This window comes from Mesoplodon bidens (genome assembly GCF_964165515.1).
Source record: "Mesoplodon bidens genome assembly, chromosome: 4".
NCBI lineage: Eukaryota > Metazoa > Chordata > Mammalia > Artiodactyla > Ziphiidae > Mesoplodon > Mesoplodon bidens.
In genome coordinates this window covers 42,331,994-42,348,074 of record NC_138160.1, presented here as the reverse complement: position 1 = coordinate 42,348,074, position 16,081 = coordinate 42,331,994, and the positions used below count along the sequence as shown (strand labels likewise).

General features: G+C 36.9%; 1 protein-coding gene across 1 annotated transcript in view; it reads right to left on the bottom strand.

Moving 5' to 3' along the window:
- Window positions 1-2,168: 2,168 nt before the first annotated feature.
- Window positions 2,169-16,081, bottom strand: part of NDUFS4 (NADH:ubiquinone oxidoreductase subunit S4) — a 124,442-nt gene continuing 110,529 nt past the window's right edge. The window contains exon 5 of the mRNA XM_081232898.1: window positions 2,169-2,383. Coding sequence (XP_081089024.1) covers window positions 2,280-2,383 — 104 coding nt within the window. The 3' untranslated portion in view covers window positions 2,169-2,279. The remainder of the gene's footprint in view (window positions 2,384-16,081) is intronic.

Below are 16,081 nucleotides of genomic sequence, written 5' to 3'. Positions count from 1 at the left end.
GAAAATTTACATCACGGGATCCTTTAGCATAAGACAGATACTATAAAAATGAGAGCCGTCTAGGTTATTTTCTTTGTTTTTGGATCTGTCATACTTACCCCAAAAGGCAAAACACTATTTAAAAAAGGGGGGGGTCTCCTTTATGCTAGTCTTCTAGAAATTAAGTTATAATTTACATGAAATATGAACATAAAAGTCACTGTATCAGCAGCTCCTATAGAATGATGAGAGATGGAAACAACCCAGAAACAGTTGGGCATTGACTTATTGTGTAAATAAGGACCAGATATTACAAAAGAAAAGAATACTGAATTTTCAACAGATGCATGAGGTGGCCCATGAAGTTAGTTCTACCAGAGTAACAACAGAAATAAAAAGTGTTATATTTTATGCTAAAAACCAAAGTAAGGTGGAATGCTAAATAATTTTTTGAAGAAAACTTGCTTGTATTGCCTTACTGTATGGGATGTAAGTAGGTTTTATTTTGTTTTAACTGAAATTTAAACTCATACTCACTGAAATATCTATGGAACTTCTTAACAGCTATATTTTATCATTTTGTAGTTTACCATTTACTTAAAATTCTAAAATAGCAGTAATTAAAATGTATAATTTTTCAAGTAAAGCTTAAGATGGCAAGATATGAATTGTAGTGTAAAAATATATATTTATAATTATGTATATTTACTTATAAAACAATATATCTTTACAGTAATATATTCAAAAAGCATATTGAAAGTTAAATAAATGTGAAAGACCCAAGACTCCTTTCTCCCACAACCAGTGGCAACCAGTAAAATCATGTTAGTAGTTTCTCATATATTTTTCCCAAAATATTCTAGATGCATGTATGTTAGCTCCTGCTGCCCCACCTTACACCAGATATTATCTACTACTATGTTTTTTCACTTAGCACTATATCTTGAATATCATTTCAAACAGCTCATACAGATTATTTCTTGTTCTTTATAATAGCTGTATAACACTCCATTTAACTTCATTCCCCTTTTAATAGACATTTAGATTGTTTCAACTTATTAGCTATTAGAAACAGTTCTGTAATATCCTTGTACATTCACTTCTGTGTACATCCATAGGCTATTTGCCTAGAAGAGGATTTTTAAAATTAAATGGAATGTGCAGTTAACATTTTGAAAAGACACTACTAATACGCTCTCCAAAAACAATATCGTACAAATTTTTACTCTGACGTGTTTTCTTTGTTGGGCTAGGTCAATGTGCTATTGGTGTTTTTATGGAATGTGATTGTGAGAGACTGTATATTTAGTACATAATTTTTGAAACATTGAAGAATGTATTAGCAATCCAAAGAAATCATCTGCTATTAATCAATCCTATTTCTCTGTAACTAAAGTAATTAACAGTATGGGCTTTGAAGACAGACAGACTTGGGTTCAAGTGCCAGCTTTCACTTGTGTGATTTTGAGCATGTTATTTAGCCACTTTAAGCCTTGATTTATGTCTTTGCAAAATGGGGAAAATAGTGAATTATTATGAATTATTATGAAGATTAGTATAGAATGTTTATTGAGGTAACCGACAAGAGTGTGTGCTTGGTAACTCATACTGTATGACCTAAATGATTAGCACATAACAAAAGCATATATCTATATTTTCTAAAAATAACAGTGAATACTAATCATCTCTAACAAACAAAAGAACTGGTTTTTATTTTCTGAGTCTTTTAATTCACAAGAATATAAAATCTTTACCTGAACCTCACAATCATGAAGTGTTGATTTGTGGGCAGCGTTTAGTATGGAACACAATTCATTCAGGCTCAAAGAAACTTAGAGAATATTTCTAATTAAAGAAGAGAATTTCAATAATAAGGAGATTTGGGTTTAGGTTTATCAGATTGCAATGTAATCATGAATTTCTTTACCTATGATAAAAGGAAAATTTCTAAGACAGCATTTTGATAATGATGGCTGGTAGTTTATAAATATTATTAACTTGAGAATGGTCATAAAAAGCAAGTATAAAACTTCAATATTGCAGATTTCAAGTATTCCTTTTAATAGATTTTTAAGTGCCGAAATTTCCTAGAGGTATGATCACCTGAAAAAGTCTCTCTATAAAGGAAATTATAACAAGTTTAATTTGAGACATCAAAAAACATTTAAAATTACACCACAAAATGTATCTGTAGTTTAAAGTTCAAATTTATTAGGAGATTGAGGTGTAATATACACGGACTATAAATATTGAACAGCTGACTTTATTCACAGTCAAGCAGAGATATAATCCGTGCCAACCTATTTTGTGGATACTCTTGTTCTTTTGTTCCAAGAAAAGTTTGCGCCATAAGACTTTGACTTTGGTTTCGGAACCCTTCTCTCTTCAACATCATAGCTCCATCCTAGAAAACAAAAACAATAAACACACAAGAACAGAATTAAAGAGGATACCTGAAGAACACAGCGAGCAGAGGCTAACTTTCATAAATTTAATGTTCATTTATCACGAGAATGTGTCAACACATTTGAACTATAAATACTTAGTATTGCGTTCCCTTGTAATCCTGTGTGACAAGAGGGTCTAAAGTATTGCCTGAAGATGATTTACCATATCTTAAAGGTGTAAGCCATGATTTAATTTCTCCTTGCTGAATATTACTTGTTCAAATATCCATTAGTTATGTATTATGTAAAAATTTCCATTCCTCTTTGTGGTTTAATATGTGATTTCTTTAGCTGTAATGAGCAACACTGAACAATATAACCCATCTCACTGCTTTCTAAGAGCTGGTGCCTTTATAACAGTTTGGAGCTCACTTGAAGTGATACAGAGAAACATGTACAGAACTATCTATATAAATCAGAGTTAGAGGAGACCATAAGAGATTACTTGGTTGAGCTCCCTGGAGTTTGACAGGCTGATTAAACTCAAAACATTTTTCAACATTTGTTTTAAGGGTTGTCTACGTTAGAATCCCATTGAAGTATCTGATAACAGTGAAAATTCTTAGGCCCGACCAGAGATCCATTGGATCAGAATCTCTTGTGGGGACCTGGGAATCTGTACTTAATTGATCCCAGGAGATTTTTATGCATAGAAATTTGAGTACCACTGGTCTAAACTGTCTATTCCCTTCTGAGAGTTTATACCTTCTCTCCAAAGCCCTTCTCAGTGTTTTACAATTTTGAAAACTAGATTCATATATGTCTATATCTTCTGCTTTAAGTATAGTTCAGTTCTTCTAAGACATGGAGAAAAACCAAATAAACACACTCCTCCTTGAAAATATAATTAAGTAAGTCATACTTTTATTCCCTAGTCCAAGCAACCTATCTATATAACTCACTTTTCTTCATTAGATCCATTTTCCATCTCTGTAATTTGTCATTCTCTTCTAGAACTTTCTTCAAATAACTCATCTTGAAACATCTGATTCATGGCTGAATCATGCAGTCATATATAAAATGTCCAAACTGAATACTGTAGTCTAATTAAGTAAGCTTCTTGATCTTGTGAGTTGTTATGAATTCTAGTGCCTCTAGGTGAGTATAGTATTTGCTACCACAAAGCTTACGTTTCAACAAGCCTTTTAGAATTCAATTTTGCCATAAAAGTGAAGCCTATGAAACTCAAATCATCAAAGTATACTGCTAGTATGCCTATTTCAGCGCCCAAAAAGGGGAAATAATTAATAAGTCCACTGCTAGAACACTATCTTCAAAGAGAGCCCATCTGCTATAAGGAAATGGAGGAGGAATGCAAATGAAACAAATGGTTTAAAATACATCTTACTTTCACAGAACCCAAAATACTGGTATATTAACAAGTGGTTGTTTGAATTTCAAAAAATTTACTAAAGAGCATAAGAATAGTACCTACTTTATAGGTTGTCATGAGGATTAAACAAGCTAATTCATGTAAAGTCCTGGCATTTATTAAGTTCTATGAGAAAGGTATTTTTCTAAAACCTTTATATGAATTAATATTAGTTCTTTTATATAACTGAGGAAACTGAGGCACAGAATGGTTAGGTAACTAGCACAAGGTCACTCAGCTAGGAAAGGGCAGAAACACGATTTGAACACAGTCTGATTCTGGAGCCTGTGCCTTAACTATACTCTGTTGTTTCTTGTGGTTTATAGTAAGCACTTGATAAACGTAAAGCTATTATTCCTCCCTCAAGTTTGATTTGCAACTTCCTAGCAACTTATCTTCTATATGAAGTATTAATGTGAATAAAATCTGTCATATTGGAATCCATTAATTTTGAACTTATGATGCTTTGAATCTAGTTAGGCATAATTTAGCCTAGTTATTAACTACAGAAAGTGGTTTTGGTAAGCAAATTAATACTGTGAACTAAGCATAATTTTAACATTATAAACTTCTCAAGCATTTCCTACATTAATCAGCAAGTGGTGCTGATAATTATAAAATCCTTAATTGAGTAAAGCAGGTATAACAATAATATTTACTGAGCATTTGTTATACATTTAACAAATATTATCAATTGCCTTCTTTCTGTGTCAGGAACTGTTTAGACACCAGAGGTAAAGCAGTAAACAAAAAATTCCCAAACTTCTTCAAGTCAGTAGGGGAGGAGAAGTTAATAGGTAAATGCATAGTATATTACGTGCTAATATAGTAAAATGTACAATTAAAAATATATATTATACACTAATGAGTACTAAAGAGAAAACATTTTAGAGAGGGCAGATAGGGGCACCTTCCGTCCCTGAGAAGATCACATTTGAGCAAAGACATCAGAGAGTTAGTCATGTGGATGTCTGGAAAGAGAGCTTGAAGGCAAAAAGAACACAAGTACAAAGACCTCCATTCAGGAATGCGCCTGGTATTCTGTGTTCTAGGTCCTGCACTGAGTTTTAAAATTGAGTTCATAGGTTGCCTGGCTTATAAGGTAGGCATTATAAATACCCTGATTTTATATCTAATTATGAGGAAAAATAGAGAACATAAGCAGCCTAAAGCCACGTGGCTAATAAGTGGCAAAGCCTGGATTTTAATTCAGGTTAAGTCTATGCACCCAACCCCCTCAAAATAAAATGGCATTTCCCTGTAACTGCAATTTTTATCTATTTCCCCCATCTCCTTTCAACCTGTGTGATTTCCTAACTTTTTTTTTCTGTTTATTTTTGTAAATGAGTTGAAAAGACTGTTTTAAGAATCCCTGGAAAGTAAGGCTACGTCCTCCATATGTCCCCCCATAGTTGTGAAGAAAGGAAATCGTTTCTAGTGTGGATTCTATGTCTGGTTATTGTAATGATTACTGGTAAGTTACCCAAGACTCTGTGATCTTTTCTTGCCAAATGATGGGTGAGACGACGTACGTTCCCTCCCCCTCTGCCTCCCTACACACACTCTCCAGCCCAATAAAGACACTAAGAGGAACTGAAGAATAAATGAGAAAGCACTTAGAAATATTTAGTAATTGGTACTATACCCACACACACATACTTGATAATCACTCCCATTTACAGTTAATCCTTCAAGCATGAGGGAGAAAAAGAATTTTTTTTTTTTTTACTGCATCAGAATGCAGACATAGCTCTATTATCTGTTCTGTCCATGGAGTCTGAAAACGCTGTCAGGGTCACTGCAATGTGAGAAGACTGGGGTTTTGTACACATAAAAGAACAACTGGTTTGGGTTTTCTCCTGGTAACTAAGGAGTGAGCTGACTCTTGGGAATTGTGAGCCAGATTATAGTTGCTGTTGATAGTGATAACAACAATAAATAGAAGTATCATTATAGGGATTGGAATGTGGATGGGCAAAGCACCCTGTGAAACAAACAGAAACACCCATGGAAGAAACGTGCGTTTGCTAACGGCATCCGTCTCTATGCTATTACTTTCCACTTTATCACAGCCACCAGTGATTTTTCTGCGGAAAACTCTGTTCCCAAAGCGATACAAGCAACTGTGTTTCTCTGATTAAGTAAAAGCAAAGAAGGGTATGAGGAAGTCTAATGACAATTCACAATAGAGACTGAAACTCAAGTCAGAGTCTACGTAAAATCTCCCTTTGGATTTTTCAGCAGTTTTCTACTATGTAGGACTGACGTTACAATGAAAATTTGCCCTTTTCTGGAACCCTGTTAAGAATCTGACCACATTTCCAAGCATCCCTCTACAAAGTGTTTACCTTACAGTGCCTGGATGAACAAATTTACTGGTCCCACTAAAAACTTCATACCACAATCTTTCCCAAATTATTTTTTGTAATATTGTAGCAAAACAAAGGCTACTGGAGCAAGCTGTAGCTTTAACTAAAAAGACAAGATAACTACAAGAGTAAAAGCACTTGAAAGGACATTGAACATTTGTACTTAATGAGTATGTTACACGAATTGTACTCATCTTTTCTACTTCCTATTTGAAACTTGTTCTTAGAAGGATAGAAGATAATATAACCTGCGGGAAATAAAACATAGACCTTTAAGAATGGAATCTTATTTGTGAAATGCTTAAATTTCCACAGGAATTTTTTTCAACCTGAAAAAATTTTTTTAAAGAAATAACTCAAACTTGAGTTTTTGAATGAGATTATGAAAGTGAAAACGCTTGCACTCTGAAGAATGCTGGTATAAAATCAAGGTGTAGTCTATGACAGTGGTTTCATGTATTGTTCTGTTGTTCTGGTTGTTCTGAAAACCAGCCCTTGCTCCTCCCAGCTGTGCAACAGAAGAAGATCAAAGCAACTGAGTCTAAGGCAGCTGCCCAGGGATGGGGTAAAGCTCCTAGGGCTGCCGTCACTTCCCACTGAGGAGAGCAGCCATATGGCATGGATTAACCACAAATCCAACCAACAGCACCCAAATGATGAGAAGCTGACTCCCTTTGCTGTTTCACACACTGGAATGCTTTCACAAAGATATTTTGAACTTTAAGCCCTAGTATCAGAGAAATACCTCTGGCAAATGCTCCAATAAACTTAAAATGTGATCTGTGATATCCCATGCTCAATTTCTTTTTCAGAAATATGCCCATTTATTTTGTTGACCTCCAGATTGTGGCTGGGATATTCTACTTCCTAGATATGAATGTCTGGTGTAACCTTTTCAAATACTACCAAAAAACAAAAACAGAAAAGCCTCTGAACGAAACGAGACCCCAATAATTTATGAATTCCATGTATAAGACAAAAGAAAATCCCATTCATTTAAATTTACAGAACCATTTTATTTATGGTTCAGTAATGCAGAAATACAGAGAAACATTCATCAGTGTTTTTACTGCTTGTGAAATATGTTAACCTCTAGTAACCTTGGTTCAAGTCCTGTTAAAGGTCTTTCTCCTCCAATAACCTAATCGGAAACTCTGATAATATTTGGAAGTGAACGGTTTAATGATTTTTCCTACTGTCCATTTGTGTACAAAGTAAGAACGATCACATAATTTGGCACAAACTGACATACCTGGCAGTCACTGCTAACAGAGGCATGGGATCAGAATAGCAAAGACTTTGAGAGGTATGTTGATACTTAGAAAGTTTCAAGATTCCCCACCAGGCCATGGACCCATACTATGCGTCTAGGTAAAAGCAAAGCATAAACTTAAAATATAATTTAAGGAAGGAAGGGGAGAAGGAAGAAAAGTAGCTTTACAGGCGCTCAAAAGTACCTCGGGACTTCCCTGGTGGTCCAGTGGATAAGCCTCTGCGCTTCCACTGCAGGGAGCGCCGGTTTGATCCCTAGTCGGGGAAATAAATAAGATCCTGAATGCCGCGTAATGTGGCCCCCAAAAAAGTACCTCTATTTGAAATTCTCACGTATCTAATATTTTGGGGGAGAGGAAGAGGTTCAGCATAATTTTAAAATATCTTAGATCTTCTTTTAGAAAATATTATAGAGGAGAAATGTATTTTGGATACACTGGCAAAGCAATTCTTTCTATGAAAATTATATAAGATGGATTAGCAACACCCTACACCTGCCACAGCTGCAAGACCAAAAAAAAAAAAACCTTTGATATGATAGTTAATGCTCCCTTAAATTTTATCTGTTCAAATAATATATTTGCTATACCGTATTATTATTTTGGAGCCACATTATTCAGAATTTGCCACAAAACAAACTGGTTTGTGTTCCAAAAGTACATTTGAAAATCAGTCATTAGAAATTTACAACACATTTGTCTAGAGAACGAAACTACACAACAAAGGTAGATTGTTCAAAAATCACTCAGGGGCTTCCCTGGTGGCACAGTGGTTGAGAGTCTGCCTGCTGATGCAGGGGACACGGGTTCGTGCCCTGGTCCAGGAAGATCCCACATGCCGCAGAGCGGCTGGGCCCGTGAGCCATGGCCTCTGAGCCTGCGCGTCCGGAGCCTGTGCTCCGCGACGGGAGAGGCCACAACAGTGAGAGGCCTGTGTACCTCAAAAAAAAAATCACTCAGATTTTGACATAATTGATCTGGGTGTGGTCTGTGTGTAGGGATCTCCAGAATCCTGTAGATTTCCAGAATCCTATATAACCCAAAATATACTAGAACCTCACTAAGCCACCATGTATAACACTATCTCTATGAGAAAAATTATTTCAGACTTCCAACAGGGAATCTAAGGAACTCACGTCTGTCTGTCTGTCTGTCTTTCTCCTTAGCAGCCAAACTGAACATTTCCCTAGCCGCAAGACAGTCAGCACTGGGACTGGGGATTGGGAAGAAAGAATTATGTAGAAAAAAAATTTGGTGCTTCAGTAGAGACTACGCAGTGTTTATAGAACAACGATCATAGCTCTGTTAATCTTCTTTGAGTTACTTTGCAATTCCAAATGTTGTAATCTTCATTATTCTCAGATACTGTATTTTCAAATTCCCCTACTCACTAAAATTCATTTGTAAACCCAAAATGAATACTTGTGATGCTTCCCATGGTCATTCATGACATGCACAGAGCAATGAAAATTTTGAGTCACCCAACACACATGCTCCAGCTGAGATCAAACGAGGTAATGCTCTGCCTTCTTGTTTCAGCTCTCACACTGTAAACAAGTATCCTTTTTGTAGTCTATTCACAGCCACGTTTTTTGCATTTTTGCGCTTCTTGTTGGTAATTTCACTGTTTAAAATGACCCCCAAGGGTAGTGGTTTAGTGCTGTTTAGTGTTTCTAAGTGCAAGAAGGCTGTGATGTGCCAACTTGTGTTAGATAAGCGTCATTCAGGCATAAGGTATAATGCTGTTGGCCATGAGTTCAATGTTCATGAAGAGACAAAATACATTAAATAAGGTACTTTTAAACAGAAACACATGAAAACAAGATGGTGTATTGACTGGCTGACAAAATTTTGTGATCAGAGTCTCACAGGAATCATTTTCCCTAGGAGCAATATTTCAGTATTCACTAATTTAGTGTTTGTGGTGACTTTATAAAACATAACTACCATGAATAATGTGAATCAACTGTACTTGATGGATATATAAATTCTGTCCTGCCTGGTGACTCCCTAGGCCTTGCAAAAACCAGTTTTGTCTCTATTTGCAATTCATCTCATTCTTTCACTCTATATAAATTTGTGCTGTACAGACTTTTCCTTTGAACTGGTTATAACGTCTGCCTGGCTCCCTTATTTCATGAGTAAAATAAATTCTTCAACACATGTTCACTTATATCTATATTAAATCATAATCTCATCTTTTTCAGGATATTCTTTTAACAATTTTGGAGGTCCTACTGAGATGCCCAATAGGTTCACCAACGAAAACCAAGTAAACTTCTTCACCAGAAGTTGTGTACCTTATTTTAAGCTCAGGCATATCTTTTCTTGGCTTCTGAAAGAAAGAGAACTTTGCTGATTCTCGTTTTTCAAATTTCAATGTTGTTCTCTACTAATTTGGGGAACTGATTTTAAGGTCTGATCATTTAATGATTCCCTTAAAATGGATTAATGGGGACTTCCCTGGTGGCTCAGTGGTTAGGAATCTGCCTGCCAATGCAGGGGACACAGATTTGATCCCTGGTCAGGGAAGATCCCACATGCCGTGGAGCAACTTAAGCCCGTGCACGGCAACTACTGAGCCCTTGTGCTGCAACTACTGAAGCCCGCGTGCCTAGAGCCCATGCTCCGCAACAAGAGAAGCCACCACAATGAGAAGCCCACGCACCACAACGAAGAGTAGCCCCCGCTCACTGCAACTAGAGAAAGCCCACACACAGCAACAAAGACCCAACGCAGCCAAAAATAAATTTTAAAAAATTATAATAATAAAATTTTAAAAAATTAATTTAAAAAACACAAAATGGATTGATGGCTTTAGAAATCCATTCTCAGATGAGAAAAGACAAAGTCTGGTTTGTTAGTCCTTTCTATTTGAGGTCAAATAAATGAAGAAGTTGTAATCACTGAGTAGAGAACAGCTCTTTAGTGTGGACCAGTGAATATTAAAATTCTATGTTTACTATTAGCCCATGGCTGAAATTTCAGAATTGAAATTATAAGTTCTTTTGTGACTGTGTGTCTGTCTACATAACCTATTAATTTAGAAATGCCTTTACTTCTCATTATGTGTGTGGCTAATGTTTTTCTACCTCCCGATGGAATTAATGAATTAGATTATAAAATATCTTTAAGGGGCTCTGTTATGACTGGGTATAGAGAAAATACGTGCTTGTATAAGTGGAATATTCCTAAAATGAGGAAACTGAATTTCTAATACCTCGAATGTGCTAGGTTTAAAAAGTATTCTTATAGGACCTAACATTTAAGAATTCAAATTCAAGTAATATAGGTAAATTTTGGCAAACGGCAAATTTAATTTTTGTTTAATAAAAACAGCTATGTTTTCTCTAATATATCAGTGTTAAATATAACACAAGCATAGATTTTTATTCTACCTGAATACGTTCTTTCTAAACTTATACAAGTTTTCTAATCAAATAAGCTAACATTACTTCTGTTCAATGTTTTACAATCCTGCAAAATGTAAATTTGTGTTTATCTACAATGATTAGTTATTCTAACAATTTTATTTCAACACTAATTACATTTTGCAATATGTCATCTTTAAAATTAATTTCCAGGATCTTTAGGTAACCTACAACCTTAAATGATATTAATGAATATTTATTAGATACCTAGATAATTTCTACAATAAAATACTGGTTACTAAGCAAAAATTTTAATTTATGTACTTTTGCTTCTTTTATATGCCACAGGGAGGCTGTATCTTTGGTTTGTTAATGGACACGTTCATTTTTGCCACTTGGATAAGTTGGACTGTAAGGAATGCACACGGAAGATGGCTTACTAGGAGGACGCGGAATTTGCATCTCCTCACAACTAGGGCACCTACCAGGCACCGGTAGGGGACCACGGTCATCTAAGGGGACGGGAGAAACTCCCAGTGACTGGGTAGGATGTGGGGAGTGAAGGGGGAGGAGAAGTGGAGGGGGGATGGGACTGGCGCCCCTGAGGAGCGGCTGGGGGAGGGAAAGGGATCCTACACCTGAAGGGGGAAATTGGTGAACCATTAGGAGGGCAGAGGACCAAAAGGGAGTGTGGCCAGGTTTCCCCTGCCCACCTGGATCCCCAGGAACCTGTTGAGATCCTGGGCCGAATTCTCTGCCCACCTAGGCCCCCTACAGCTGCCTGGGTCCTGAGGGAATGGGAGGGAGGTAAGGCGGTGCAAAAGTAAAGGCCGGACCTCTGGGACCGGCACCCTTGAGTGGTGGCTGGGGGAGAGAAGGAGTTCCTACACCCAGTGGGATCCACCCACAGTTAGAGGTCCAGTGGCGACAGGGGAGACCCTGGGGGAGATGGTGGGGGAGGGGTGCGAAGTAATGGAAGGAAACACAGCCAGTGCTTTCCCTGGCCACGTAGGTAGGCATCAGGAAGCCTGTTGGGTTCCTGGGCCTAATCCACTGCCCTCAGAGCCTCCTTCCTGCTGCACAGAGCCCAAGCCCACCCCTACACCCCCACCCAGGGCCCTACCTCTACACTCGGAGAACCCCTCCAATGCGCTGGGCATAAACCCCACCCACACGCCCTCACCCAGGGCCTTACCTCCTAACTCCAGAACTCCACACTCCAGAGGCCCTTCCTTTCCACTTACTGCCTCTCCCCTTCTCAACAGGTCCTAAGCAGAGGCCCTTGCCCCATGCTTAAAAATCGCCCCACCTAGGCCATGCCCAAGGGACCTTTCCCAGCTATGTGGGTACTGAGCCTAGGCCCTGCCCCAGCCTAAACCCTGCCCCTGCCTAAGTACCACCCCCTGCCTAAGCTCTGCCCTCATAGCCAAGGATGTTTTCTTTTCTTTTTTCTCTATTAGATTGGAGGTCTGTTTTACCTTGTTGATTCATTGTTGTCCATTCTTTTATATCTTTATTTTTCCTAATCTTTTATTTTTCTAATTTTATTTTATTCTTTATACTTTGTTAATGATCTCTCCTTTTGGCTTGTTCCCCATGCCCCCCCCCTTTTTGTTGTTTTCTTTTTTCTGCTGTGGTTTTATTTTACCTTGTTGCAGTTGTTTCAATTATAGTTTTATTTTTCCTAATATATTTTTTATCTTTCTAATTTTATTTTCTTTTTTATTCTTTGATATTGTACTGCTCCTTGTTTCCTTCCCTCCCTCCCTCCCTCCTTCCTTCCCGTTTTTTTTTTTTTTATTTTGCCATGAAGCTTGTGGGATCTTGGTTCCCAGGCCGGAGGTCGGGCTTGAGCTCCTTTGGTGGGAGCTCCAAGTCGAAACCACTGGACTAACAGACAATCTCAGACGCCAGGGAATATCAGTCGGAGTGAGGCCTCCTGGAGGTCCTCATCTCAGCACTAAGAACGAGCTCTATCTATCTAACTACCTGCAAACTCCAGTGCTGGACGTCTCAGGCCAAACAACCAGTAAGAGAAGAATACAGCACCACCAATCAAAACAAACAAACAAAAAAGAAATGACAAAAAAAATATGTTAGAGACGAATGAGCAAGGTAAAAACCTCCAAGACCAAATAATAAATGAAGACGAAATAGGTAACCTATTTGAAAAAGAATTCAGAGTAATGACAGTAAAGATGATCCAAAATCTCAGAAACAGAATGGAGAAAATACAAGAAACATTTAACAAGGATTTAAAAGAACTAAAGAGCAAACAAACAGTGATGAACAACACAATTACGGAAATTAAGAATACTCTAGAAGGAATCAATAACAGAATAACTGAGTCAGAAGAATGGATAAGTGAGCTGATAGATAAAATGGTGGAAATAACTGCCAGGGAGCAGAATAAAGAAAAAAGAATTGAACACAATCTCAGAGACCTCTAGGACAGCAGTAAACACACCAACATTTGAATTGTAGGGTTCCCAGAAGAAGAGAGAAAAAGAAAGGGACTGAGAAAATATTTGAAGAGATTATAGTTGAAAACTTCCCTAATATGGGAAAGGAAATAGCCAATCAAGTCCAGGAAGCACAGAGTCCCATACAGTATAAAACCAAGGAGAAACACGTCAAGACGCATATTAATCAAACTATCAAAAATTAAATACAAAGAAAAGGTACTAAAAGCAGCAAGGGAAAAACAACAAATGACATACAATGGAATCCCCATAAGGTTAACAACAGATTTTTCAGCAGAAACTCTGCAAGACAGAAGGGAGTCGCAGGACATATTTAAAGTGATGAAAGGGAAAAACCTACAACCAAGATTACTCTACCCAGCAAAGGTCTTATTCAGATTCGATGGAGAAATTAAAACCTTTACAGATAAGCAAAAGTTAAGAGAATTCAGCACCACCAAACCAGTTCTACAACAAATGCTAAAGGAACTTCTCTAGGCAGGAAACACAACAGAAGGAAAAGACCTACAATAAAACACGCAAAACAATTAAGAAAATGGTAATAGGAACATACATATGGATAATTACCTTAAATGTAAATGGATTAAATACTCCAACTAAAAGATACAGACTGGCTGAATGGATACAAAAACAAGACCTGTATATATGCTGTCGACAAGACACCCACTTCAGACCGAGGAACCAATACAGACTGAAAGTGAGGGGATGGAAAGAGATATTCAATGAAAATGGAAATCAAAAGAAAGCTGGAGTAGCAATTCTCATATCAGACAGAATAGACTTTAAAATAAAGACTATTACAAGAGGCTAAGAAGGACACTACATAATGATCAAGGGATCAATCCCAAAAGAAGATATAACAAATGTAAATATTTATGCACCCAACATAGGAGCACCTCAATACATAATGCAAATGCTAACAGCCATAAACGGGGAAATAGACAGTAACACAATAGTAGGGGACTGTAACACCCCACTTTCATCAATGGACAGATAATCCAAAATGAAAATAAATAAGGAAACACAAGCTTTAAATGACACATTAAACAAGATGGACTTAACTGATATTTATACGACATTCCATCCAAAACCAACAGAATACACTTTCTTCTCAAGTGCTCATGGAACATTCTCCAGGATAGATCATAGCTTGGGTCACAAATCAAGCCTTGGTAAATTTAAGAAACTTGAAATCAAGTACCTCTTCCGACTACAACACTATGAGACTTGATATCAAATACAGGAAAAAAACTGTAAAAAATACAAACACATGGAGGCTAAACAACACACTACTAAATAACCAAGAGATCACTGAAGAAATTAAAGAGGAAATCAAAAAATACCAAGAAACAAATGACAATGAAAACATGATAACCCAAAACCTATGGGATGCAGCAATGGCAGTTCTAAGAGGGAATTTTATAGCGATACAATCCTACCTCAAGAAACAAGAAACATCTCAAATAAACATCCTAACCTTACACCTAAAGCAATTAGAGAAAGAAGAACAAAAAATCCCCAAAGTTAGCAGAAGGAAAGAAATCATAAAGATCAGATCAGAAATAAATGAAAAAGAAATGAAGGAAACAATAGCAAAGATCAATAAAACTAAAAGCTGGTCCTTTGAGAAAATAAACAAAATTGAAAAACCATTAGCCAGATTCACCAAGGAAAAAAGGAAGAAGACTCAAATCAACAAAATTAGAAATGAAAAAGGAGAAGTAACAACTGACACTGCAGAACTACAAAGGATCATTAGAGATTACTATAAGCAACTATATGCCAAGAAAATGGACAATCTGGAAGAAATGGACAAATTCTTAGAAGAGCACAACCTTCCGAGACTATATGCCAAGAAAATGGACAATCTGGAAGAAATGGAGAAATTCTTAGAAAAGCACAACCTTCCGAGACCGAACCAGGAAGAAATAGAAAATATAAACAGACCAATCACAAGCACTGAAATTGAAACTGTGATTAAAAATCTTCCAACAAACAAAAGCCCAGGACCAGATGGCTTCACTGGCCAATTCTATCAAACATTTAGAGAAGAGCTAACACCTATCCTTCTCAAACTCTTCCAAAATATAGCAGAGGGAGGAACACTCCCCAACTCATTCTACGAGGCCACCATCACCCTGATACCAAAACCAGACAAAGATGTCACAAACAGAGAAAACTACAGGCCAGTATCACTGATGATATGCAAAAATGCTCAACAAAATACTAGCAAACAGAATCCAACAGCACATTAAAAGGATCATACACCATGATCAAGTGGGGTGTATCCCAGGAATGCAAGGATTCTTCAATATATGCAAATCAACCAATGTGATACACCATATTAACAAATTGAGTATAAAAACCATATGATCATCTCAATAGATGGAGAAAAAGCTTTTGACAAAATTCAACACCCATTTATGATAAAAAAAAACTCTTCAGAAAGTAGGCATACAGGGAACCTACCTTGACATAATAAAGGCCATATATGATAAACCTACAGCCAACATCATTCTCAATGGTGAAAAACTGAAACCATTTACACTAAGATCAGGAACAAGACAAGGTTGCCCTCTCTCACCACTATTATTCAACATAGTTTTGGAAGTTTTAGCCACAGCAATCAGAGAAGAAAAAGAAACAAAATAATCCAAGTCGGAAAAGAAGAAGTAAAACTGTCACTGTTTGCAGATGATATGATACTATACATAGAGAATCCTAAAGATGCTACCAGAAAACTACTAAAGATGCTACCAGAAACCTACTAGAGCTAATCAGTGAATTTG